The sequence below is a fragment of the Pantherophis guttatus genome, chromosome 2, assembly GCF_059756535.1.
Source record: "Pantherophis guttatus breed Tessera chromosome 2, ASM5975653v1, whole genome shotgun sequence".
NCBI lineage: Eukaryota > Metazoa > Chordata > Lepidosauria > Squamata > Colubridae > Pantherophis > Pantherophis guttatus.
Window position 1 is genome coordinate 276,511,312 of NC_142064.1, and position 20,067 is coordinate 276,531,378.

The window sequence follows — 20,067 nt, forward strand, 5'->3', positions numbered from 1 at the left end:
GGAATCCCCCCCCATGATTGCCAACAGCCCCTCCCTGCCTGGGGAAGACCCTCTTCCTTTTTCCATTGGCATCTCTCTCTGCCCCCCCCCCTTTTCAGAGACAAAACCTCTTTTCCAAATTGATCAGTGTGAGATTCCCTTTGATCTCTCTTCCTCTTAAAATTGTGGCTGTGTCCCTTGGAAAGAGGCCTGGAGGAGCCTCAGATTCAGGAGAGCAGAAGAGAAGAGCATCTCCACTATCCCTCCCCTGAAGGGAGCAGCCCAGGATCAGTCAGAGTTAAAAGCAGTCAGAAAGGAATTTCCTTGGATCCTCAATTTTCTGCCGGATGCTTTTCAGGCTGAGTCCCTCTGGGAAGGACTCAAAATCAGGAGTTCTTGTGGTTGAGCATTTTCCAGATTTGGAGCATTTCCTAAAACACTTGGAGACACTGCAAGTGTGGAATGTAAATCTTTGGATTAAAACTAAGTGGGGGGAGATTTTCCTGCCCCTCCAAGTTTCTCAGCTACCTTCCAGGCTCTGGAGGGGCTCAGAGTTAATTCTGGGGGTGCCGTTTCTGCAGAGACCCCAAAGGTGACGGTGAGCAGCAGGACGGAGGTGGATGATGGGATGGAGACGCACGTCTGCCGCCTGGATGGCTTCTACCCCAAGGAGATCGATGCCTCCTGGAAGAGGGATGGGGAGGTTTGGCTGCAGGACACCTTCCATGGGTCTCTGGCCCCCAATGCAGATGGGACCTACCACTACTGGCTCAGTGTCCGGATCGACCCCAAAGAGAGAGACCGCTATCGCTGCCACGTGGAGCACGATGGCCTGCAGGATCCTCTGGACATGGCCCTGAAGGGTGAGAGGCTGCAGGGAGGAGAAGGCTGGGCTCTTTGGCAGATTGGAGGGTTGTGGGAGAGAAATCTGACCCCAGCTGTGTCCAGATGTGAGCAAAGCTAACCTATGAGTCATTGATTTTTCCAGTGTTTGAGGTTGGTGAAGCTGCAGGGACCAGACCATAGAATTGGCTTCAGGTGATGGAAACTACAGAATCCCATCACAATATTGGATCGATCCTGATGAAATGCCCTTAAATCCTCTCTTAGGCCTTCCCTGTTTCTTGCTGTCAGCAGAAAAGCAGCAGTTACGCTGAGCCCCAGAAAGAGATTTGATTTTGTTTACAGTTCCTAAAGTAGAAGAATCAGGAGTCTGGCAGCCCCTTTTCTGAAGGCAAATTCTGATTAAAACGGATGAACTGCAGCTGAGTTCAGGAAATGCAGAGAGTAGCTGGACTGATGCTTCAGGAGTCAGAAAAGAAAGTACCAAAGTCTGAGTTTTTTTCCCATTAGAGACTAACAGGATTTCCTGCTTTAAAGGTCAAAAGGTCACCCTGTGTGGCTGCTCTAAGAAAGAAGTTGCACATTATTGTATGATATGATGTGTGAATTCCTGAGGCTCAGCATAAAACCCAAGGAAAAAATCCCTCTCTCAAGGGGTTCTGTATATGCTCATAAGAGAAAGAGCCCATGGAGTTTTTAATTTGGGGTATTTCCAGCTTTCATTTCTTTAGGTCTCTTCTTCCCTGATTGGGAAGATTGTTTGGGGTTCTTCTTCAATGATCTGCTCTTTCTCCCAATTCAGAACCAACCAATTCAAAATCCAACCTGGGGCTCATCATTGGCTGCGTAATGGCTGTACTTGCCGTGATTGTGATTGTTGGGATTTTGGCTTTTATTTACTTTCGCAGTAAGTATTCTTTTTTGGATGATTGGGGGAAGATGGGGAGATTCCTCTCAAGTCTCTCCCTTTGGGGAGCTTCTTCTGGGCTTCCTTCTGTCCTGTTTTCCCAGCCCTCTTGGGGAGCATCTGAGATCTCAGCCTCTTGCTGGGACTCCAGTCTCGACTCAGACTGAATCTGAGATTCAGGCAGTCCTGTCTTCTCCTGACCTGGGAAGAGGCATCGCAGTTCCGTCCTTTTCAAAAGCTTTGTTCAAAGAGCAGCAGAGAAGGATTTCCATGAAAATCTTCCTCCCCTCCCAGTTGCTTCTGCTGCTTCCCCCAATTCCCCTCCATCCACCTCAGAGGCAGCAGCTCTCTCTTTTGGGCAAATCAGGAGATACATTTGTATTTTGAAGATCTTTCTGTCTTTGTTGATGGGACAAAGTGACTGTGAAGTATCTCCTGGGGTTCTTCCTCCTATGGAGGGAGAGTTTGGATGATCTCCGGTGGATTCTTTTGAGCTTTCACTGATTTTTATCCTTGCAGAGAGACGTCAAGATAGCTACAATGCAGCACCCAGTGAGTGTTTTGTCCTCTTTCCATGTAATCTCCAATTTAGAGCAGGAACCACAGAGTCAGTATTGGTTGAGAGGGATGTGTGTATGTATGTTTCTGTGTGCTATCTTCCTCTTCACCCTAAGAACCAGGCTGGGGAAGATGGGCTCCCTTTTCATTACAGCCAGATTGTTCTTGGAAGTGGAGTCTTCAGGGAGAAACATCTGGGAGAAGGAACCTTCAAGAAGATGAGAAGATCTGGCTGGTGGAAAGTCCCTCTGACTGAGAAATTGCTCTGTTTCCCAAGTAGGCAGAAACGAAAGGCCTGGCCAAAAGAGAATCAGAAGCTCCATAAAATTAGGGATGACAAGGGGCCATTTTGAGAGAAGAGGAGCTTTGTGGGATGCCAGCTGGATCTCCCCATGGCTCACTAAGCACAAACTGGTTACAAAAAGAAACTTTGGCTCCATCTGTAGCTTTTTAGGTCAGCTCTGCCTTCTGGTTTTGTGTGATATAAATATAAATTTTAAGAATTTATTATGCCTTTCTTATGGCTTTTAGCCAAAGCAGTTTGGTTCAAACTCTCTCCATGTTATTTGTGGGTCTTTTTTTTTCTTATAAAGTTTTTTATTTTTATTTTTCATAAACACATTTACATGTACAGTCATTTCCATCATTTTTCATTCATCTTTTCTTTTGACTTTCATTTTTCATTTTTACTTTTACGGGGCTGCTCTTTTACCTCTTTTATTTGTGGGTCTTTGAAGGTGTGCGAGAGAGAAAGGGAGGGAGGGAGGGAGGGAGGGAGGGAGCTGGAGTCAGAAAGAGCTGAGCTGCCCCACCTATAAGCTTAGAGAGAGACCTCCTCACCCCCTTTTTCTTTCTTTCTTTTCCAGCAAGAGACAAAGGATCCAACAGTTCAGACCAGGGTGAGTCGGAGGGAGCTGCTGCTCCTGCTGCTGCATGAGCCATTCTGCCCCTTTGCAAGACTTTGGAGAGATGGATGCGGAAATGAAAAGAGGGAAAGGCTCCTATTTTTTTAAGCAGCCCCCCCCCCAATTCATCCTCCCTATGTCAGCACTGACATAGAAAAGGGAGGAGAAGCCTGAACTTTTGCCTGCTAAATCCCTTTGAAGATTCGGTCTCCTCGGAGATGGGGAGGGGGGAGACATTCCTGTGATCTGACGAATAAGGAATCAGGAGAGTGACTTGGAAGATAGCCAATGAGAAGCAGAGAATTGGGGATCAGAAAGGGAGGGATTGGGGGGCAAAGGTCAGTACTGACCGCGAAGAGTCAGGATCAGGTTGCTGTGCTCGAATAAAGAGAAAATTTCCTTAAAGATCGGCAGTTTGGAAGTTCATTTATTTTGAGATAGCATCGAAACCTGACACCCTATGTGTCTGGTTCTGGTGGAATAATAAGAATAATTGCACCCACTTTGGCCTAGTGGTGAGGGCACCAGGCGAGACCATGAGTTCTGGTCCCACCTTAGGCATGAAAGCCGGCCGGGTGTCACAAAATTCACTTTCCTTGCACTGGTTCATCCTGCAGAGGAGAAGGGAAACTCTCCCTGTTGGATTCAGGCAGAGGAGGCAGCCCAGAGTCTGCATGGTGGAGCCTTGACCCCCTTTGGAGGGAATTGCCCTCAATTCTTTGAAGCGAAATAGGGAAACTTCCAGCAATGTCATGATCCCCAGAGACGCTTCTGCTGGCATAGCTGAGACCTGACTGATTGTGGAAGGGGGTGGGGGGAGATTCCCTCTTTCAGAGATGTGCCCAGCTGGGTTTAGGGTTTGGCCCCAACGAGATCCCAGCCAGGATTGGTGGGTTTACAGTGGTCATCTGAGAATCTCTTCTGGCACTCAGGATGCTCCCACCCCACGATTCTGGTTATGACTCCCTGTTTCTGACTCTGGGCTGACATGATGGGCTTGTTGCTACTGTACCAGCCTCCCTGCTGCATGGCCACCTCCCTGCCTCAGTTTCTGGGGGCCACCTCAGGATTGCCATGGACTTGCCCAGGATTCTGGTCCTGGGAGACTTCAATCTGCCATCCCTGGGTTTGGCCTCAGAAGCAGCCCAGGGGTTCATGGCCTCCATGGGGTCTGTGAGCCTCTCCCAGATCGTCCTGGGTCCGACTTGAGACAGCAGTCACACACTGGACGTGATCTTCTTGTTGGAGCAATGGCAACATAATCTGATGGGGGAATCTGGTTTTTATTGATTGTTTTAAATATTCTACATGCCATTTTATTGAATTTTACTGTGAGCTGCCTAGAGTCACCTTAATGAGATAGGTGGGATGGAAGTTTAATTACTAAATTAATAAAAAGCTTTATGTCCTCTGAGAAGTTTGTGAAGCTGCAGAGGTTTAATGGTGAAGAGAGAGAGGATCAGGACAAAGCTATTCCTGTCCCTGTCCCTGTCCCTGTCCCTGTCCCTGTCCCTATCCTATCCTATCCTATCCTATCCTATCCTATCCTATCCTATCCTATCCTATCCTATCCTATCCTATCCTATCCTATCCTCTCACTCTGTGTCTGTCTCTCCAATGCAGGGAGGAACCAGGCCATTTAGCAGCCCACTCGCAGGTGAGTGGCCCCACGGGGGTCTGTGTGGGGAGGAGGGAGAGAGGAGAATGAGGGCTTTGAGGTCCAAGGGCCAACAGATGGTGAAGGTGCTTTGGGAAATCCCTCTTCTCTCTCCTATTCATCTCAAAGGCTGGAAGGGAAGGAATTTGGGGGAGATCCAGAGGGGCTCTGGGAAGGGGGGGGGCTCTGCCTGCCCCCAAACTCTTCTCCTGCAAGGCCAGACTGTGGCTCCTTTTGGGATCTGACTGTCTTGGATCAGGAGGCTCAGAGAGCTGCAGAGAGGAGATTTGTCAAGGAAGGACGTAGCAGCTGTCCAGATGAAGTCAAAAGACACTGAGACAAACTTGTAGGTTAGATATATAAAAGTATTTAAGATTTATAGTTGCAGCAGACAAGATAGTCAGGAAGACAGGAACATCTTGAGGTAAATCAAAAGGCACACGGAACACACAGACGAAAAAGGCGGGAAAAAGGGAAACTCCCCCTTTATACCCACAGCAACCAATCACAGCGTGGATTGCCTCATGCAGAAGCCAGTTCAACCAATCAACTACTGCCCATTGCACACTTAACCTGTTCCAGCTCCTAAACTTAATATCCTAACAGGACTGGGGGGTCCCCAGTGCAGGAGGGAAAGAGGGGCAGATGAGGGGCTTCTTGTGGGTCTTGCAGTCATGGATGGAGAAGGGGCTTCTCTCCACTCCTTCCAGCCCTCTGGGGATCCCTCCCTCCAGATGCTGAAGGAAGACATAGGGGGAAGATAAGGATCCGTAGATCTCCGGGAGCAACACAGACTAGTATTGGATTCCTATATTTGAGGGGGGGACATTGATTTTATGTAACTTGTGGGGCAGGTTCTCAGCTGTCTCAGAGCCAGTCCCAGCCCTGCCTCTCCCTTCTTTCTACCTTGGAATATCCCACCCAGCAGATCCCTCTCTTGAGGAAGCAGCAGTTCTCAGGAGTGGGATCAGCTGGGCAGATTGGTGCTGATCCCACAGCCTGGGTGGTGGGATTCTTCCTCTGGGCTCCCTCCCAGACTGACCCTGCCTGCTTCTTCCCTCTCTTTGCAGCACGAGTGGACAGTCCCAGCATGAGGAGAGAGGAGAGAAGATGGGACCGACCTTCCCCTGAATTAGGCCGGACTCTCAGGAACCCTTCAGGCCCGTCCTGCATGCTTGGAACCAGGATGCATTTGGGGTCTTTCACCATCGCTTTTATCATTGGATCAGTAACCTTTTGTATTAGGATTGAGGAACCGAGGAGAAAAGAACATCTTACGTGTTTATAATTGTGGAATCAAAAGGATTCAAACTGGAATTAGTAGATATTATTTTATTTTTTATTTATTTGTATCCTGCTGAAGGCATTGAAGATATCTAACACACCTTCTCCTCCTATTTCCCCCACAACAACCACCCTGGGAAGTGGGTTGGGGTCAGAGAGAATGACTGGCCCACCCAAGCCGTCTTTCGTGGCTAAGGCGGGATTTAAACTCACAGTCTCTTTCTAGCCTGGTAACCACTACAACAAATTGCCTTGTATAGCTTGTAAATAGCTTTGTAATATAGCTTGTAGCAACTATGTTGTTATTTTTGGTGACCTTTAATAGGCTTCTGCTGATTAACAGGTTTTAGAGAAGGGCCCATAGCCCATAGTTGGTAAAGTTCCTAATTAAAAACCTAAGGAAAAGTGTCAGATGTAAATGCCTTATTCTCCAATGTGTAAATAATGTATATATGGAACATCAGAGGTTAACTTATTCTTTGGACTTTAATGTATTCATAACTTACCACTCCCATTCCTAGCTCCACCCCTTGTATATATAAGGAGCCACCCTCACCATTCTCATCGCTTCTACCTTGAATATTCAGTGAATATAGAATGCCTATCATAATTAAAAGAAATATATTTAAAGCTTTAACTCCTATTATCTTTATTGAGTCTGATCCTGAAAATATTGCAACAAGCTGGTAGCAGAGGATGGTTAATTGACTCAATAAGTAATTAAAAATGTCCAAGAAAGATAGGCCCAACACCAGGGCCTACAGCAAAGAAATAGAAACTGATCAAGAGATGATCAACGAATCCACCAATGCGATTTCGAGAGAATCCGAAGAATACACCACTGAAGAAGAAGAACTAATGAGTGAAAATAATGACCAGAAAGAAATCGAAATAGAAAATAACGAACTCAGGTCAGAGATATTAAAGATACTAAAAAGCCAAAAGAATGATGAAAGTCTCATCGCGGACCTCCAGGAGATGCTGAAGAACAGCGGAGCAGCGAGAGAGAAAAACGTCATTAAAGAAAAACCCAAAGATCAAAAAATCGTAAGTGAGATGACTACTGAGAAAATAGTTGTTAAAAAGAAAAGATGTGATCCCGCGCGAAATTTTGAATGGCAGCCATCTTGGTTTCAACGAACTTCAAAAGAGAATGGAGCAGAGCCAATCAAAACGCTCAGTTCAAAATTTCTGGCGCGAAAAACACTATCAGACGAAGAAAGTGAGAAAGAAGTCTCAAACTCTTCAGATGATCCAAAATCAGAAAGTGAAGACGATTTAACAAAATCTCAAGTAAAATCAGCAATGAAAACGCTTTTTGCTGCTTTTGGGCCAAGACTGAAAATTATCAAGACATCTACGAAGAAGCAAGAAATCAAACCGGCGACTCAAGACCTGCACGCTCCCATCCTGACTTCGAAAGCGACGACGCCCGAGCCCAGAGAGCCATGCCGATTTCGCCCTACACCACAGACAAAATCGAATACCAACGCACACAAAAAGAAGAAAAGAACCGTCACCACCACCAGAACCCCAAAAACCGAGCCAGAGACCGACTCATCTGAGGAGGAGCGGATCGAGAGAGCTGAAAGGGAGAGAACCTTCCACGACGCCACCAAAGAAGAAATGAGCAACGCGCATGTGCGAAACTACGTAAACGACCCAGAAGGACTTGAACTGGCCAGAGAACCGCGCAGACTCATTGCAAGCATCCCAATGCCGTTCTGTAATTTCCTGCACTTGAGAGATCACGGACTGCCCCAGGTTGTAAGTAATGGACAGAATAATGTAGGTAACTTACCCAGTGACTTCCCAAAACTTAGAATTGATGGCATTAATTTACAAGAGTGGTATCAACAGCTTCAGGTTATTTTCATGAAAGAAAATTTACTATTCTTTATAACTAGCCCTCCAAGAAGACCTTGGACTTTAAAAATAGATTGTTTACATCATAGAGCATTTTTCATAATAATATCTAGCGTGTCTCCTGCAATGTATCATAGCATCAAACCAAACCTAACTGTATCAGAAATAATTCAATGCATGTTTAATCTATTTCACAGCGATAGCGTAGCTACAACCACAAGAATGTCTAAGGATTTCTTTTCCTCTAGAGTAAAACCAGGGGTTTCTATAAGTGAGCATTTGATAAATCTAAACAAAATAAGAGCTGAGCTACAATTGAGGGGGGAAGTGATTTCAGATCAAACAATGAAAAGTGTTATTATCAATTCACTTGATCCATCATGGGATAGCTTTATGTCACACTTAGATACCATTAATTTGGGATATTTATCCATAGAAAGTCTATCTAACAAATTGATAGCAGAAGACAATTCAAGAAAAAATCGATCCAGTGACCAAACAGACCACAAACCTTTTAGGAAAGTAGTCTTTCAAGATAAACATAATGAGGCCTTTAGATGCTACAATTGTGGATCCAGGGAACATAGTAGAAGAGACTGCCCCAAAGTCTCAAGAGAGAGACATAGACCAGAATATAGGAGCAAATATAATTACAGACAATCTTCCACAGATAGACACAAATATAGAAGCCCACCAAATTACAAAGAAGGTAGAGGGGGTAGAGAAAATTCAAAAGAGAGGAAATCTGGGTCACTGAATGGGCTAAATAAACAAGACAGCACCAGAACACAGCAGGATGAGAATAACAATTGGCTTATTGATTCTGGTGCAACAAATCACACCACCAACAACAAAAGTATATTATCTTCATTTATAGAAGATAAGTTTGTGATAAAGGTAGCTAATCAAGATAAGGTTCAAGTACTAGGCAAAGGAAATGTGACCTTGCCTGGTCTAGGGAAAATAGAGGGGGTATTATTAATCCCAGAAATACCTCACAACATACTAAGTGCCATAAAATTAAGCAGAGAATCTGATATCAATATAGTTTTCTCAAAGGGGAAAGCAACTATAGAAAAGAACAAAACAAATGTAGGTACTGTAATGATAAAAGGAGGTCTACCCTATCTGATAACTAAAGAGAGATGTTTACATAACATTGATTCAAATATGGAAGATTGTATTGAAGCAGATGATGAAAATGTCAGTAACAGTGACAATGATGAGTGTAGAATAACTCATGATCACAAAAATACATACAAGGAAAAGAAACCAAAAATAGGTAAACCAATTCATGATGAGTGTGCTCACATCTTACACAGGAAGTTAGGACATGCAAGCTTTCCTGTAGTACAAAAAATGACTGAACACGCAGAAGGTGTCAAAATAAAAAATTGTGAAAATTATTTGGAATGCTCAGTATGTAAGTCCACCAAACTAAAAACCAGTCCCAGACCAAAAAAATCTAACAGATCAACTAACAATATTTTTGATTTGGTACATATGGACTTAGTTGGTCCATTAAGTCCCTCAATTACCTATAGAAAACGTTACTTCCTAACAATAGTGGATGACTACAGCCGATATGGTTTTGTTTACACATTAAAGCACAAGGATGAAACATTTCAGAAATTTAAGGAATTCTACAAACGTATAGAAACACAACATAATATCAGAATAAAGCAAATTATGACAGATAGGGGATGTGAGTTCATGTCTAAAGAATTCTCCCAATGGTTAAAGGATAGAGGAATGTTACATTTCACGTCCAATCCTTTTTCTGCATTTCAAAATGGAGTTGCAGAGAGGAAAAATTCCACACTACAAACCATGATTAGGTGCACATTAGAGGATGCTGGTTTAGGCAAACAATTTTGGTCAGAGGCATTACATTATTCGAATTACACTCAAAATAGAACCTGGTCCAGTATTGTGAATAAGACACCATATGAGGTGATGTACAATAGAAAACCCAAATTATCACACATGCACATATTTGGAGTCACTGCAGACGTACACATACCTAAACAATTGAGGAGAAAGGGAGAAAACGTATCCAGGAGATTAAGATTCATGGGATACGAAACTGGAACCAAAGGGTACAGATTTATTGATAGTAATAACAAATTTATAGTATCCAGAACAGCTGTGTTCCATGAACAGGCCAATTGGTCAAAATTGCACCTTAATGAAATATTTCCTAATAAATGTAAAGATACGATATCTTGCGAGGAAGGAACAACAGAAAATCAAAATATTAACAAAAGTAAGAACAAAACCAAAACTTGGACTAATAGTCAGCATAAAATAAAGACAGACACATTAACAAAAAAGGAAGCTAGATATTTGCATGATAACCATAGCAAGCCTGAAAGAACTATTAGAAACAATAGAAACCAAATACCAAATAAATACAAAGATTACATAATGCATATGAATGGAGAACAAATAACACCTAATACATATGAAGAAGTATTGAAACTTCCACATGAAGAAAGAGAAAAATGGGAACTAGCTATGGAAAAAGAGATGGAAAGTTTACAAGGATTAAATGTATTCACACCTGCGATCGCACCTAAGGATAAAACAATTATAGGTACCAGGTGGATTTATAAAATTAAGAACTTAGAAGGAGGCAATACCTTATACAAGGCTAGACTAGTTGCACAAGGCTATGCACAAAAATATCCAGAAGACTATACTGATACATATTCACCCACAGTGAGAACAGAGAGTGTCAAAACAGCCCTTGTAGTAGCATCTGCACTCAATCTGGACGTATTCCAATATGACATACAGACCGCATACTTACATGCAAAATTAGATAAGGAAATATATGTAAGAGCACCACACAGTCAATACACTAATAAGAACGAAATTTGGTTATTAAATAAGAGTCTGTACGGATTAAAGCAATCCGGCAAAAGATGGTACGATTGCTTGGTAAAAGTACTTAAGACCATGGATTTCAACGCCACCACTGCTGATAACTGTTTCTTTGTAAAAAAGAGTAATGATCATATTGAATTTGTATTAATTTACGTGGACGATATTTTATACATTGGAAAGCATAAAGAGAGCAGGGAAATCTTTGTAAATAAGTTAAATGAACACTTCTCACTGAAATCTCTGGGTAAAGTGAATAAATACCTTGGTGTGCAAATTAACAAAACTAAAAGGGGATTCAAACTTACACAGAAAGATAAAATCATCGAACTCCTAAACAAATGTAACTTAAATAATGCTAAAACCTGTGACACCCCTATGCAAACTGATTTTCTTAGAAACACTGATGAATCTTCCCCTGAGTTTAAAGACAACACATTTTACAGATCAGTTATAGGTTCACTCCTTTATATATCTAATTGGACTAGGCCAGATATTGCATTACCTCTCAATCTATTGTCAAGATATGTTAGTAAACCAACCTTGTATCATTGGGAAGCTGTCAAAAGAATTCTAAGATATCTGAAGGGTACATTAGATTTTTGTTTAATGTTGGAACCCAATAATGACAGAGAACCAAAAATTACTTGTTATGCTGATGCAGATTGGGCTGGTGATACATCATGCAGAAAGAGTACTTCTGGTTATGTTTTTCTATTGAATGATTGTCCAGTTTACTGGTATACTGGTAAACAAGAACTAGTAGCCACTTCTACTACAGAAGCGGAATATGTTTGTTTGTCCAAAGCTGCAAATAACCTTGTATGGTTCAATGATCTGATCACTGATGTTTGGAAGAAACCCACCTTACCATTTATTATGCATGAAGACAATAAAGCGGCCATTGAAATATCCAGATCCGATGCAATTGGACAAAGGTCCAGGCATATTGATATAAAGTTTAAGCATGTGAGACAACTGTCTCAAGACGGATTCATTAAAGCAATACATTGCGATACTTCTGAACAATTAGCTGACATATTAACAAAACCCTTACCTTCTAAACAACACAAATATTTAACTTCTAAATTATATGTATTATATTGTCCTGAATCAGAATGTAATTGGTGTTGTGTAACGAACCGGCATTTAGAGGGGGATTTGTCAGATGTAAATGCCTTATTCTCCAATGTGTAAATAATGTATATATGGAACATCAGAGGTTAACTTATTCTTTGGACTTTAATGTATTCATAACTTACCACTCCCATTCCTAGCTCCACCCCTTGTATATATAAGGAGCCACCCTCACCATTCTCATCGCTTCTACCTTGAATATTCAGTGAATATAGAATGCCTATCATAATTAAAAGAAATATATTTAAAGCTTTAACTCCTATTATCTTTATTGAGTCTGATCCTGAAAATATTGCAACAAAAAGTTTCACAATTAAGAACCAAAACACAAGTATTTAACACTGGACTCAGAGATAACGATGGAAGCGGTTTGTGAGAAATAAGAAATTGGGTAGACTTTCTATGAATAAATTATAATAACAGACTGTTAAGAGAGTGCTTTGAATTTTAACTTTGCTGTTGTTCAACTGTTAACTATTTTTCCTTTCACATATGTAATCTACGACAGGTCAGTTAGGCTGCAAATAGATCTACAAGATTATAAATTTTGGACCTCTTTTGCAAGGCGGGGAAGCTAATATTGTTGCAATAGATTTCTCAGTGTTCAACTGGGGGGGGGCATAATATGTCTTCCTGTTTTTTCATTAATTTTTTTCCATGTTTTTCTTTAGTTTTGTTCTGTCTCTGTTCAATCCTTTTCTTTTGGATTTTAATCTTTTACACAAAATAAATAAAATAAAATGGTCAATTCTAAGAGAAATGGAACAGGAGATTCACAATTTGGCCTGGCTCCTTTCCCCCTAACTGTTGCACATACCATAAGAATACGAAAATAGTTTGTTGAAAATAAATGGTTTTGCTTTCTTCTTACCTGAGTTGCTTCCTATTATTGGAAGTTGGAAATAACAAGGATTTTTCCCTCCTGGCTGTTCAGGGACCCTGAGTTCCCTTTGAGTGGCAGGAAGGGGAGGAACCAAGGCAAAAACTGGGGGGCTCCTTGGGGAGGAGGCAGCCATTTTCCTCCTGTGTCCAGATGTTTCTCTTCCCTCAGGCTGTTGGCCAAGTGGCTGGTCTCTGAGCCTCATCTGTGTCTGCCTTGTTGGGTTGCAGAACTTATGGGAAAGATGTCCCCCATATTACAGATACTCCTCATTTGATGATTATAATTGAGCCCAAACTTTATGTTCCTAAGTGAGAAATTTATTAAGTGGGTTTTGCCCCATTTTACGACCATTCTTACCACAATTGTTAAGTTAATAACACAGTTATTAAGTGAGTCTGGAAGGGTAGAGGGCCTCTGGAATGAGCAGGGGGTTGGACTGGAAGACCTCCAAGGTCCCTTCCAACTCTCTTACTCCGTTATTCTATTTCTGCCATTTGTGGGACCATCCAGAAGTTGGATATCACCATATTCCATTTTTCATGCTGAAGTTCTGGAAGCACAAATTATAATTTTTGCTATTCCTGGACTGGCCAAAGAAAATGAAAGTGTATATATAAAAAAAAGGCTAGGTGATATGAACTATTTTACCTGAAATAATAAAATGCAAACACTCAAACTGAAAAAGAAAAGCATACAGATCTGCCCATTTCCACTCAGAGTCATGGCTTATTGGAGCAGCCTATAAAAACAACAAAAATGTTTTTGTTTTAACAATTTTTGTTTATATTATTGTGTTGGTGAAGCTTTTGTTTTGCAAGCTGCTATGAGTCACAAGGTGGCAAACGGCTGTTTTTGAGTCGAAAAGCCAAAGGTGAATTCAGTTGCCTTCATGCTGGGCTGGGGTGAGAAGGAGGCAGCGTCATGAGGACACGTCCTCTAACAACGGTTAGCCAGGCGCCTTCATGTTACCTTGAGAAGGACACAAAAATGAGCCCATGGAGTTTTTCATTTGGGGAAATTCCAGCTTTCACTTCTTTAGGTCTCTTCCCTGATTGGGAGGATTGTTTCGGGTTCTCCGTCAATGATCTGCTCTTTCTCTGTGGGAGCCCCTGCCCTTTGGAATGAACTGCCCCGGGACATACGCAAGATTTCCGCTGTGCTCTTAAGACCCTGCTCTTCCGACAGGCAGGGCTAGCTTCATAAATTGAGTTTTAAATTTGGAGTTCTTAAATTTTTGGGTTTTTTAGTTAATTGGTCTTAAATGTAATACTTTTAATAATTTTTAAATTTAAATTGTGATATTTGTATTGTGTTTTTACCTGGCTGTACACCGCCCCGAGTCCTTCGGGAGAGGGGCGGTATAGAAATAAAATTATCTATCTATCTATCTTTCTCCCAATTCGGAACCAACAGATTCAAAATCCAACCCGTGGCTCATCATCGGCTACGTTGCGGCTGCTCTTGTCCCGGTGGGTGTGATTGCTGGGATCCTCCTGGTATTCTTCAGTAAGTATCTTTTCAGGGGGGGGTGATGGAAGGAAGATGGGGAGATTTCTCCCAAGTCTCTCCCTTTGGGAAACTTATTGGCTTCAGAAGTCCTGTTTTCCCAGCCCTCTTGGGGAGCATCTGAGATCTCAGGCTCACGCTGGGACTCCAGTCTCAATTCAGCTAAGTCTGAGACTCAGGCAGTCCTCTCTTCTTCTAAGCTGGGAAGAGGCATCCCAGTTCTGTCCCTCTTAAAGGGACAGAACTGATCAAAGAGCAGCAGAGAAGGATTTCCATGGAAACCTTCCTCCCCTCCCAGCTGCTGCTGCTGCTTCCCCCAATTCCCCTCCATCCATCTCAGAGGGAGCAGGTCTCTCTTGGGGCAAATCAGGAGATACATTTGTATTTTGAAGGTCTTTCTGTCTTTGTTCATGGGACAAAGTGACTGTGAAATATCTCCTGGGGTTCTTCCTCCTACGGAGGGAGAGTTTGGATGATCTCTGGTGGCTTCTTTTGAGCTTTCACTGATTTTTATCCTTGCAGAGAGACGTCAGGATGGCTACAAAGCAACGCCAAGTGAGTGACTTGTCCTCTTTACATGTAATCTCCGATTTAGAGCAGGGACCAGAGGCACCGTTAATTGAGAGGGGAGTGTGCATGTATGTTTGTGTGTGCTTTCTTCCTCTTCCTTCGAAGATCCAGGCTGGGGAAGATGGGCCCCCTTTTCATTAAAGCTAGGCCAGGGGTGGGTTTCACTTACCTTTGCTAATGGTTTGTATTGGGAGCATGTGCAGCACTTCTGCGTGGGTGCAGTGCTTCTGCGCATGCGCAGAGTGTCCATGATGGCGGGTGGGCAAAGCCTCCCACCGCCGCTACTACTGGTTCACAAGATCCGGAGTGAACCGGTAGGAATCCACCACTGAGCTAGGGTGTTAGTGGGAGTGGAGTCCTCCAGGAGAAACATCTGGGAGAAGGAACCTTCAAGACGATGAGAAGACCCAGCTGGTGGAAGGTCCCTCTGACTGAGAACATGCTCTGCTTCCCAAGTAGGCAGCAAGGGAAGGCTTGGCCAAAGGAGAGTCAGAAGCTCCATAAAATTAGGGGTCAACGGGGGGCATTTTGAGAGAAAAGGAGCTTTGGGGGATGCCGCCTGATCTCCTCTTGGTCTCCCATCACAAGGCTCACTAAGTACGAACTGGTAAGAAAAAGAAACTTTGGATCCATCTGCATCTTTTTAAGTCAGCTCTGCCTTCTGGCTTTGTGCGATCTACACACACATTTTAAGAATTCTTTCCAATGCCTTTTAGCCAAAGCTGTTTGATCCAAACTCTCTCCATGTGTTTGTGAGTCTTTGATTGTGTGCGAGAGAGAGAGAGAGAGAGAGAGGGAGGGAGGGAGGGAGGGAGGGAGGGAGGGAGGGAGCTGGAGCCAGAAAAAGCTGAGCTTCTCCACCTATAAGCCAAGAGAGCAACTTTCTCACCCTCTTTTCTTTCTTTCTTTTCCAGCAAGTGACAAAGGATCCAACAGTTCAGGCCAGGGTAAGTCGGAGGGAGCTGCTGCTGCTCCTACATGAGCCATTCTCTCCCTTTGCAAGACTCTGGGTGGATGAGGGGATGAAAAGAGGGAGAGGCCCCCCTTTTTAAAGCCCCCCCCTAATTCATCCTCCCTGGGTTCCCTCTATGTCCAGTTTTAGTGAAATAATTAAAAGAGTCAGTTTGGTTTAGTGTTGAGGGCACCAAGTGAGTCTAACTGGGTTGACGGTGAGTTCTAGTCCTGCCATAGGCATGAAAACCGGCCGGCTGTCACAAAATTCACTTTCCTTGCACTGGTTCATTCTGCAGAGGAGAAGGGAAACTCTCCCTGTTGGATTCAGGCAGAGGAGGCAGCCCAGAGTCTACATGGTGGAGCCTTGGCTCCCATTGGAGGAAATTGCCCTCAATTCTTTGAGGGGCAATGGGGAAACCACCATTGATCCCTAGTGGTTAGAGACTCTTCTGGTGGCATAGCTGAGACCTGACTGACGGTGGAAAGGGAAGAGGTTCCCTTTCTCAGAGATGTGCCCAGCTGGGTTTAGGGTTTGGCCCCAACCGAGATCCCAGCCAGGATTGGTGGGTTTACAGGGGTCATCTGAGAATCTCTTCTGGCACTCAGGATGCTCCCATCCCACGATTCTGGTTGTGACTCCCCATTTCTGACTCTGGGCTCACTTGACCAGTTGGGCTTGTTGCTACATACCAGCCTCCCTGCTGCATGGCCACCTCCCTGCCTGAGCAGCTTGGGAGCCATCTCAGGGTTGGCATGGACTTGCCCAGGATTCTGGTCCTGGGAGACTTCAGTCTGCCACCCCTGGGTTTGGCCTCGGAAGCAGCCCAGGGGTTCGTGGCTTCCATGGCAGACATGGGACTCTCCCAGACCATCCTGGACCCGCCTCAAGGCAGTGGTCAATAAACTCCGGATATGATCTTCTTGTCAGACAAAGGCAACATGATCTGATGGGGGAATCTGGTTTTTATTTATTGTTTTAAATATTCTACATGGCATTTTATTGAATTTTACTGTAAGCTTCCTTGAGTTACCTGGGCGAGATGGGTGACACAGATGTTTAATAATAAATAAATAAATATAAAGTCTGACTTCCTCAGAAGTTCATGAAGCTGCAGAGGTTTCATGGTGAAGAGAGAGATTTGTCCCCCTCAGAGGATCCAGACAAGGCAGAGACTCACTCGGCGTCTTTCTCTCCAATGCAGGAAGCAACCAGGTCATTTAGCTGCCCCCTCGCAGGTGAGTTTCCCCCTCTGGAGGCTGCATGGGGGGAGAGGGAGGGGGGGCCTTGACATCAAATGACCAGTGGATGAGGAACATAGATTGGGAAATCCCTCTTCTCTCTCCTGTTCATCTCAACCACTGCAAGGGGAGGAATTGGGGGGGAATTGGGACTATGGGGAGGGTCTACCTGCCCCCAAACTCTTATTCTGCAGGCCCAAAGTGTGGCCAGAGCCCTCTCACGATCTGACTGTCTTGGGTCAGGACTCAGGAGGCTGAGAGACCTGCAAAGAGGAGATCAGAGGGTTCCCACTGCAAGGAGGGAAAGAGGGAGAGAGGAGGGACTTCCTGAGGGTCCTCCAGTCATGGATGGAGAGGGGGATTCTCTTCCCTCCTTGATCCCATCTGGGAATCCCTCCCTCCAGATGCTGAAGGGAAGACCTGGACTCTCTGGAAGCCATGAATCCATTTCCACTTGTATTTGAGGGGGGATATTGATACGTGTTATATAACTTGTGGGGCAGTCCCAGCCCTCCCCTTCTCCTCTTGCAACTCTGGAAATCCCACCCAGCTGATCCCTCTCTTGAGGCGGCTCCTCCTGCTTCTTTTTTTTTTTTTTTTTTTTTTATTGAAAAGGTTTTCAAATACAAATTTTTCCCCCTTTTTTCCCCCCCTCCCCCCCTCCCTAACCCCCCCTCCCCCCCCTTCCCCCCCTGTGACTTCTTCGTAACAAAAAAAAAAACCCTAATTCATAACAGATTACTTACTCCCTCCTCAAAATACTGACCTTTACTTACTAAAAGTATTATAAATCCCCCTTTATCCATACATTTCAGAAAAGAAGAAGAGAAAAAAACAAAAAAAAACAAACACATTATACTATAACTATTATAAAATAACTTCAAATTTAGCATAATAGTGTTTTATATCTATACATTATTGCAACAATTCAAAACCACCTTCCACTTTAAAACTATACGATAAGTCCTACTTTAATAACATTTCAAAGCGGGCTCCCCATAAAATCTAATTTTAACATTTATTCCACTCTATCCATTTCCTCCACTCCCCTAAATGTATCACTTAAAAATCCCTTTTCTTAAACTAATCAGTCTGTAGCTAGCTTATTCACCCACTGTCTTACAAATTTACCATACACAACAATTCTTGATATCTTTAATTCACTGCCCACACTACTTAAAAATATATATATATATATAATCCATTATATCTAAATAAAAAAAGAAAAGACAATAACTTTAAATTTATAGTCCATATAATATCTTCTTGAAGTCTTTCCACTGGATTGTTAAAACCAACATCCATAATAGGGTAACATAGCTTGCTGATGCAACAGTTTATTCAAGATCTCCAATCATACCTGCCCCCATCAGTAGTAAACATCTTCTTATATATATAAAAGTAAAAACAACCACCCGAGTGACATTATAATTATATTCCATATAATAATAATTGTGGGTTTCATCAGGATTATTAATTTCCATCATCGTATTGGGTAACAACCCGATCTTCTGCATGTCCCAATGTGATTCTCTTGCCTTATAATTCAAGATAATTATAATATATTTATCAACACAAAAAGAAGTTTCAAAGTAGATAATTCAAAACCATCAATTTGAGGCTCTTTCCATGTCCCAAAATTACGGCAATGCAGAGATCTGCCACTATCCTCAGGATGATATTGACCAATATGTCGCCTCCTCTATGTTTTCACATAATCATTCATATTTTAAAATCACTGGCTTCACTGTTGCTTGGGTTAGAAATTTCTATTTTTGTACAACCTATTTCTTTTTTTGTTTTCTTTTTGTGGGTTTGACTTCCATCCTAATTTTTTGTGTCTCGCGTTTCTTTTTTATCCCTTGTATATCCTCTAATTGGTTTCCATGCTTGTCCTTGCCTTGATAAGTCATCACATTAAAATCAGATGGCACTTCTCTCAAATTTGTAGATAATCCAGCTGGGGTATCCGATAAATCCAAAGGCAATTTATCTGGTACAGTCTCTGTCTTTAGTTCCAGCTCCTTGTGCTTATCCTGTATTATATCTGAAGACGTTAAATTCATTTTCAACCTATTTTGATAAAATTCTTCCGCTCTTTCAACAGTATTTAACTGGTATCTTTCTCCTTGATATCTCAATATAATACCAACTGGGACGTCCCACCGGAATTGAATATTTCTCCTTTTTAACTCAGACACCAGAAAGCCAAATTTCTTCCTTTCCATTAATATCTTAGGTGGGAGTTCCTTGTAAATCCAAATCTTTCTTCCATACAATTGCAAATTAGAATTGAAGGAATTTTGCACAATTTTATTCCTAATTTCTTTATCTGAAAAATAGATTACCACATCTCTAGGCAATTGCCTTTGCTTGGCAGTCCAGGAGTTTATTCGATAAGCTCTGTCAATCCTACAAAAGACTTCCTCAGGTTGAATCTTTAAAATCCCAGCTAGAAATTCAGAAGATATTTTCCTTAAGTCATCTCTGTTATTTTCCTGCAAACCTCTAAGTCTTATTGCATATTCTGTGAAATTATATTGTATCTTTAGAACCTCTTTTTCAATCCTCTGTTGCAGATTTTCTACATTACCAGACTTTTGGTCAGCATCCATTTTAAATTTTTCTTCTGAACTATAATCCTGAATATTTAACAAATCATTTTCAATTTTTTGAATTCTATTGTCCAATTTATCTTGAATTTCATCCATTTTTGACTCTAGTAAATTAGTATTTGTATCCAACCGAATCATGAATTCTGACACTTTTAAAATTTTTTGCTGCAAAAAGTCAAACTTGGATTTCACCAATTCCTTAGTTTCCTGCTTAAATTTTTCAAGTTGCTGATTCACAATCTCATCCCTTCTTTCAATCTCCTCTAAGAGAAATTCTA

General features: G+C 42.6%; 3 protein-coding genes across 8 annotated transcripts in view; all 3 read left to right on the forward strand.

Annotated features, from left to right (window-relative positions):
• LOC148115956 (class I histocompatibility antigen, F10 alpha chain-like) overlaps positions 1-4,850 on the forward strand; it is a 40,188-nt gene extending 35,338 nt beyond the window's left edge. The window contains exon 6 of the mRNA XM_087884551.1: positions 4,816-4,850. Within this exon, the coding sequence (XP_087740677.1) occupies positions 4,816-4,835 (20 nt within the window). The 3' untranslated portion in view covers positions 4,836-4,850. The remainder of the gene's footprint in view (positions 1-4,815) is intronic.
• The window catches only part of LOC132710161 (major histocompatibility complex class I-related protein 1-like), a 28,722-nt gene extending 12,696 nt beyond the window's left edge, over positions 1-16,026 (forward strand). For 3 of the 6 annotated variants that reach the window (XM_087884527.1, XM_087884529.1, XM_087884530.1), the window contains exons 4-6: positions 561-842; positions 1,625-1,729; positions 2,249-3,039. In XM_087884527.1, coding sequence (XP_087740653.1) covers positions 561-842; positions 1,625-1,729; positions 2,249-2,640 — 779 coding nt within the window. In that variant the 3' untranslated portion in view covers positions 2,641-3,039. Of the gene's footprint in view, positions 1-560; positions 843-1,624; positions 1,730-2,248; positions 3,040-3,153; positions 3,187-4,815; positions 4,850-5,919; positions 6,771-14,933; positions 14,967-15,895 lie in introns of those variants that run through there. The other 3 variants (XM_087884532.1, XM_087884528.1, XM_087884531.1) reach the window with 3 other exon arrangements.
• Positions 1-20,067, forward strand: part of LOC148115957 (class I histocompatibility antigen, F10 alpha chain-like) — a 175,546-nt gene that overhangs the window by 11,610 nt on the left and 143,869 nt on the right. The window lies entirely within an intron of this gene.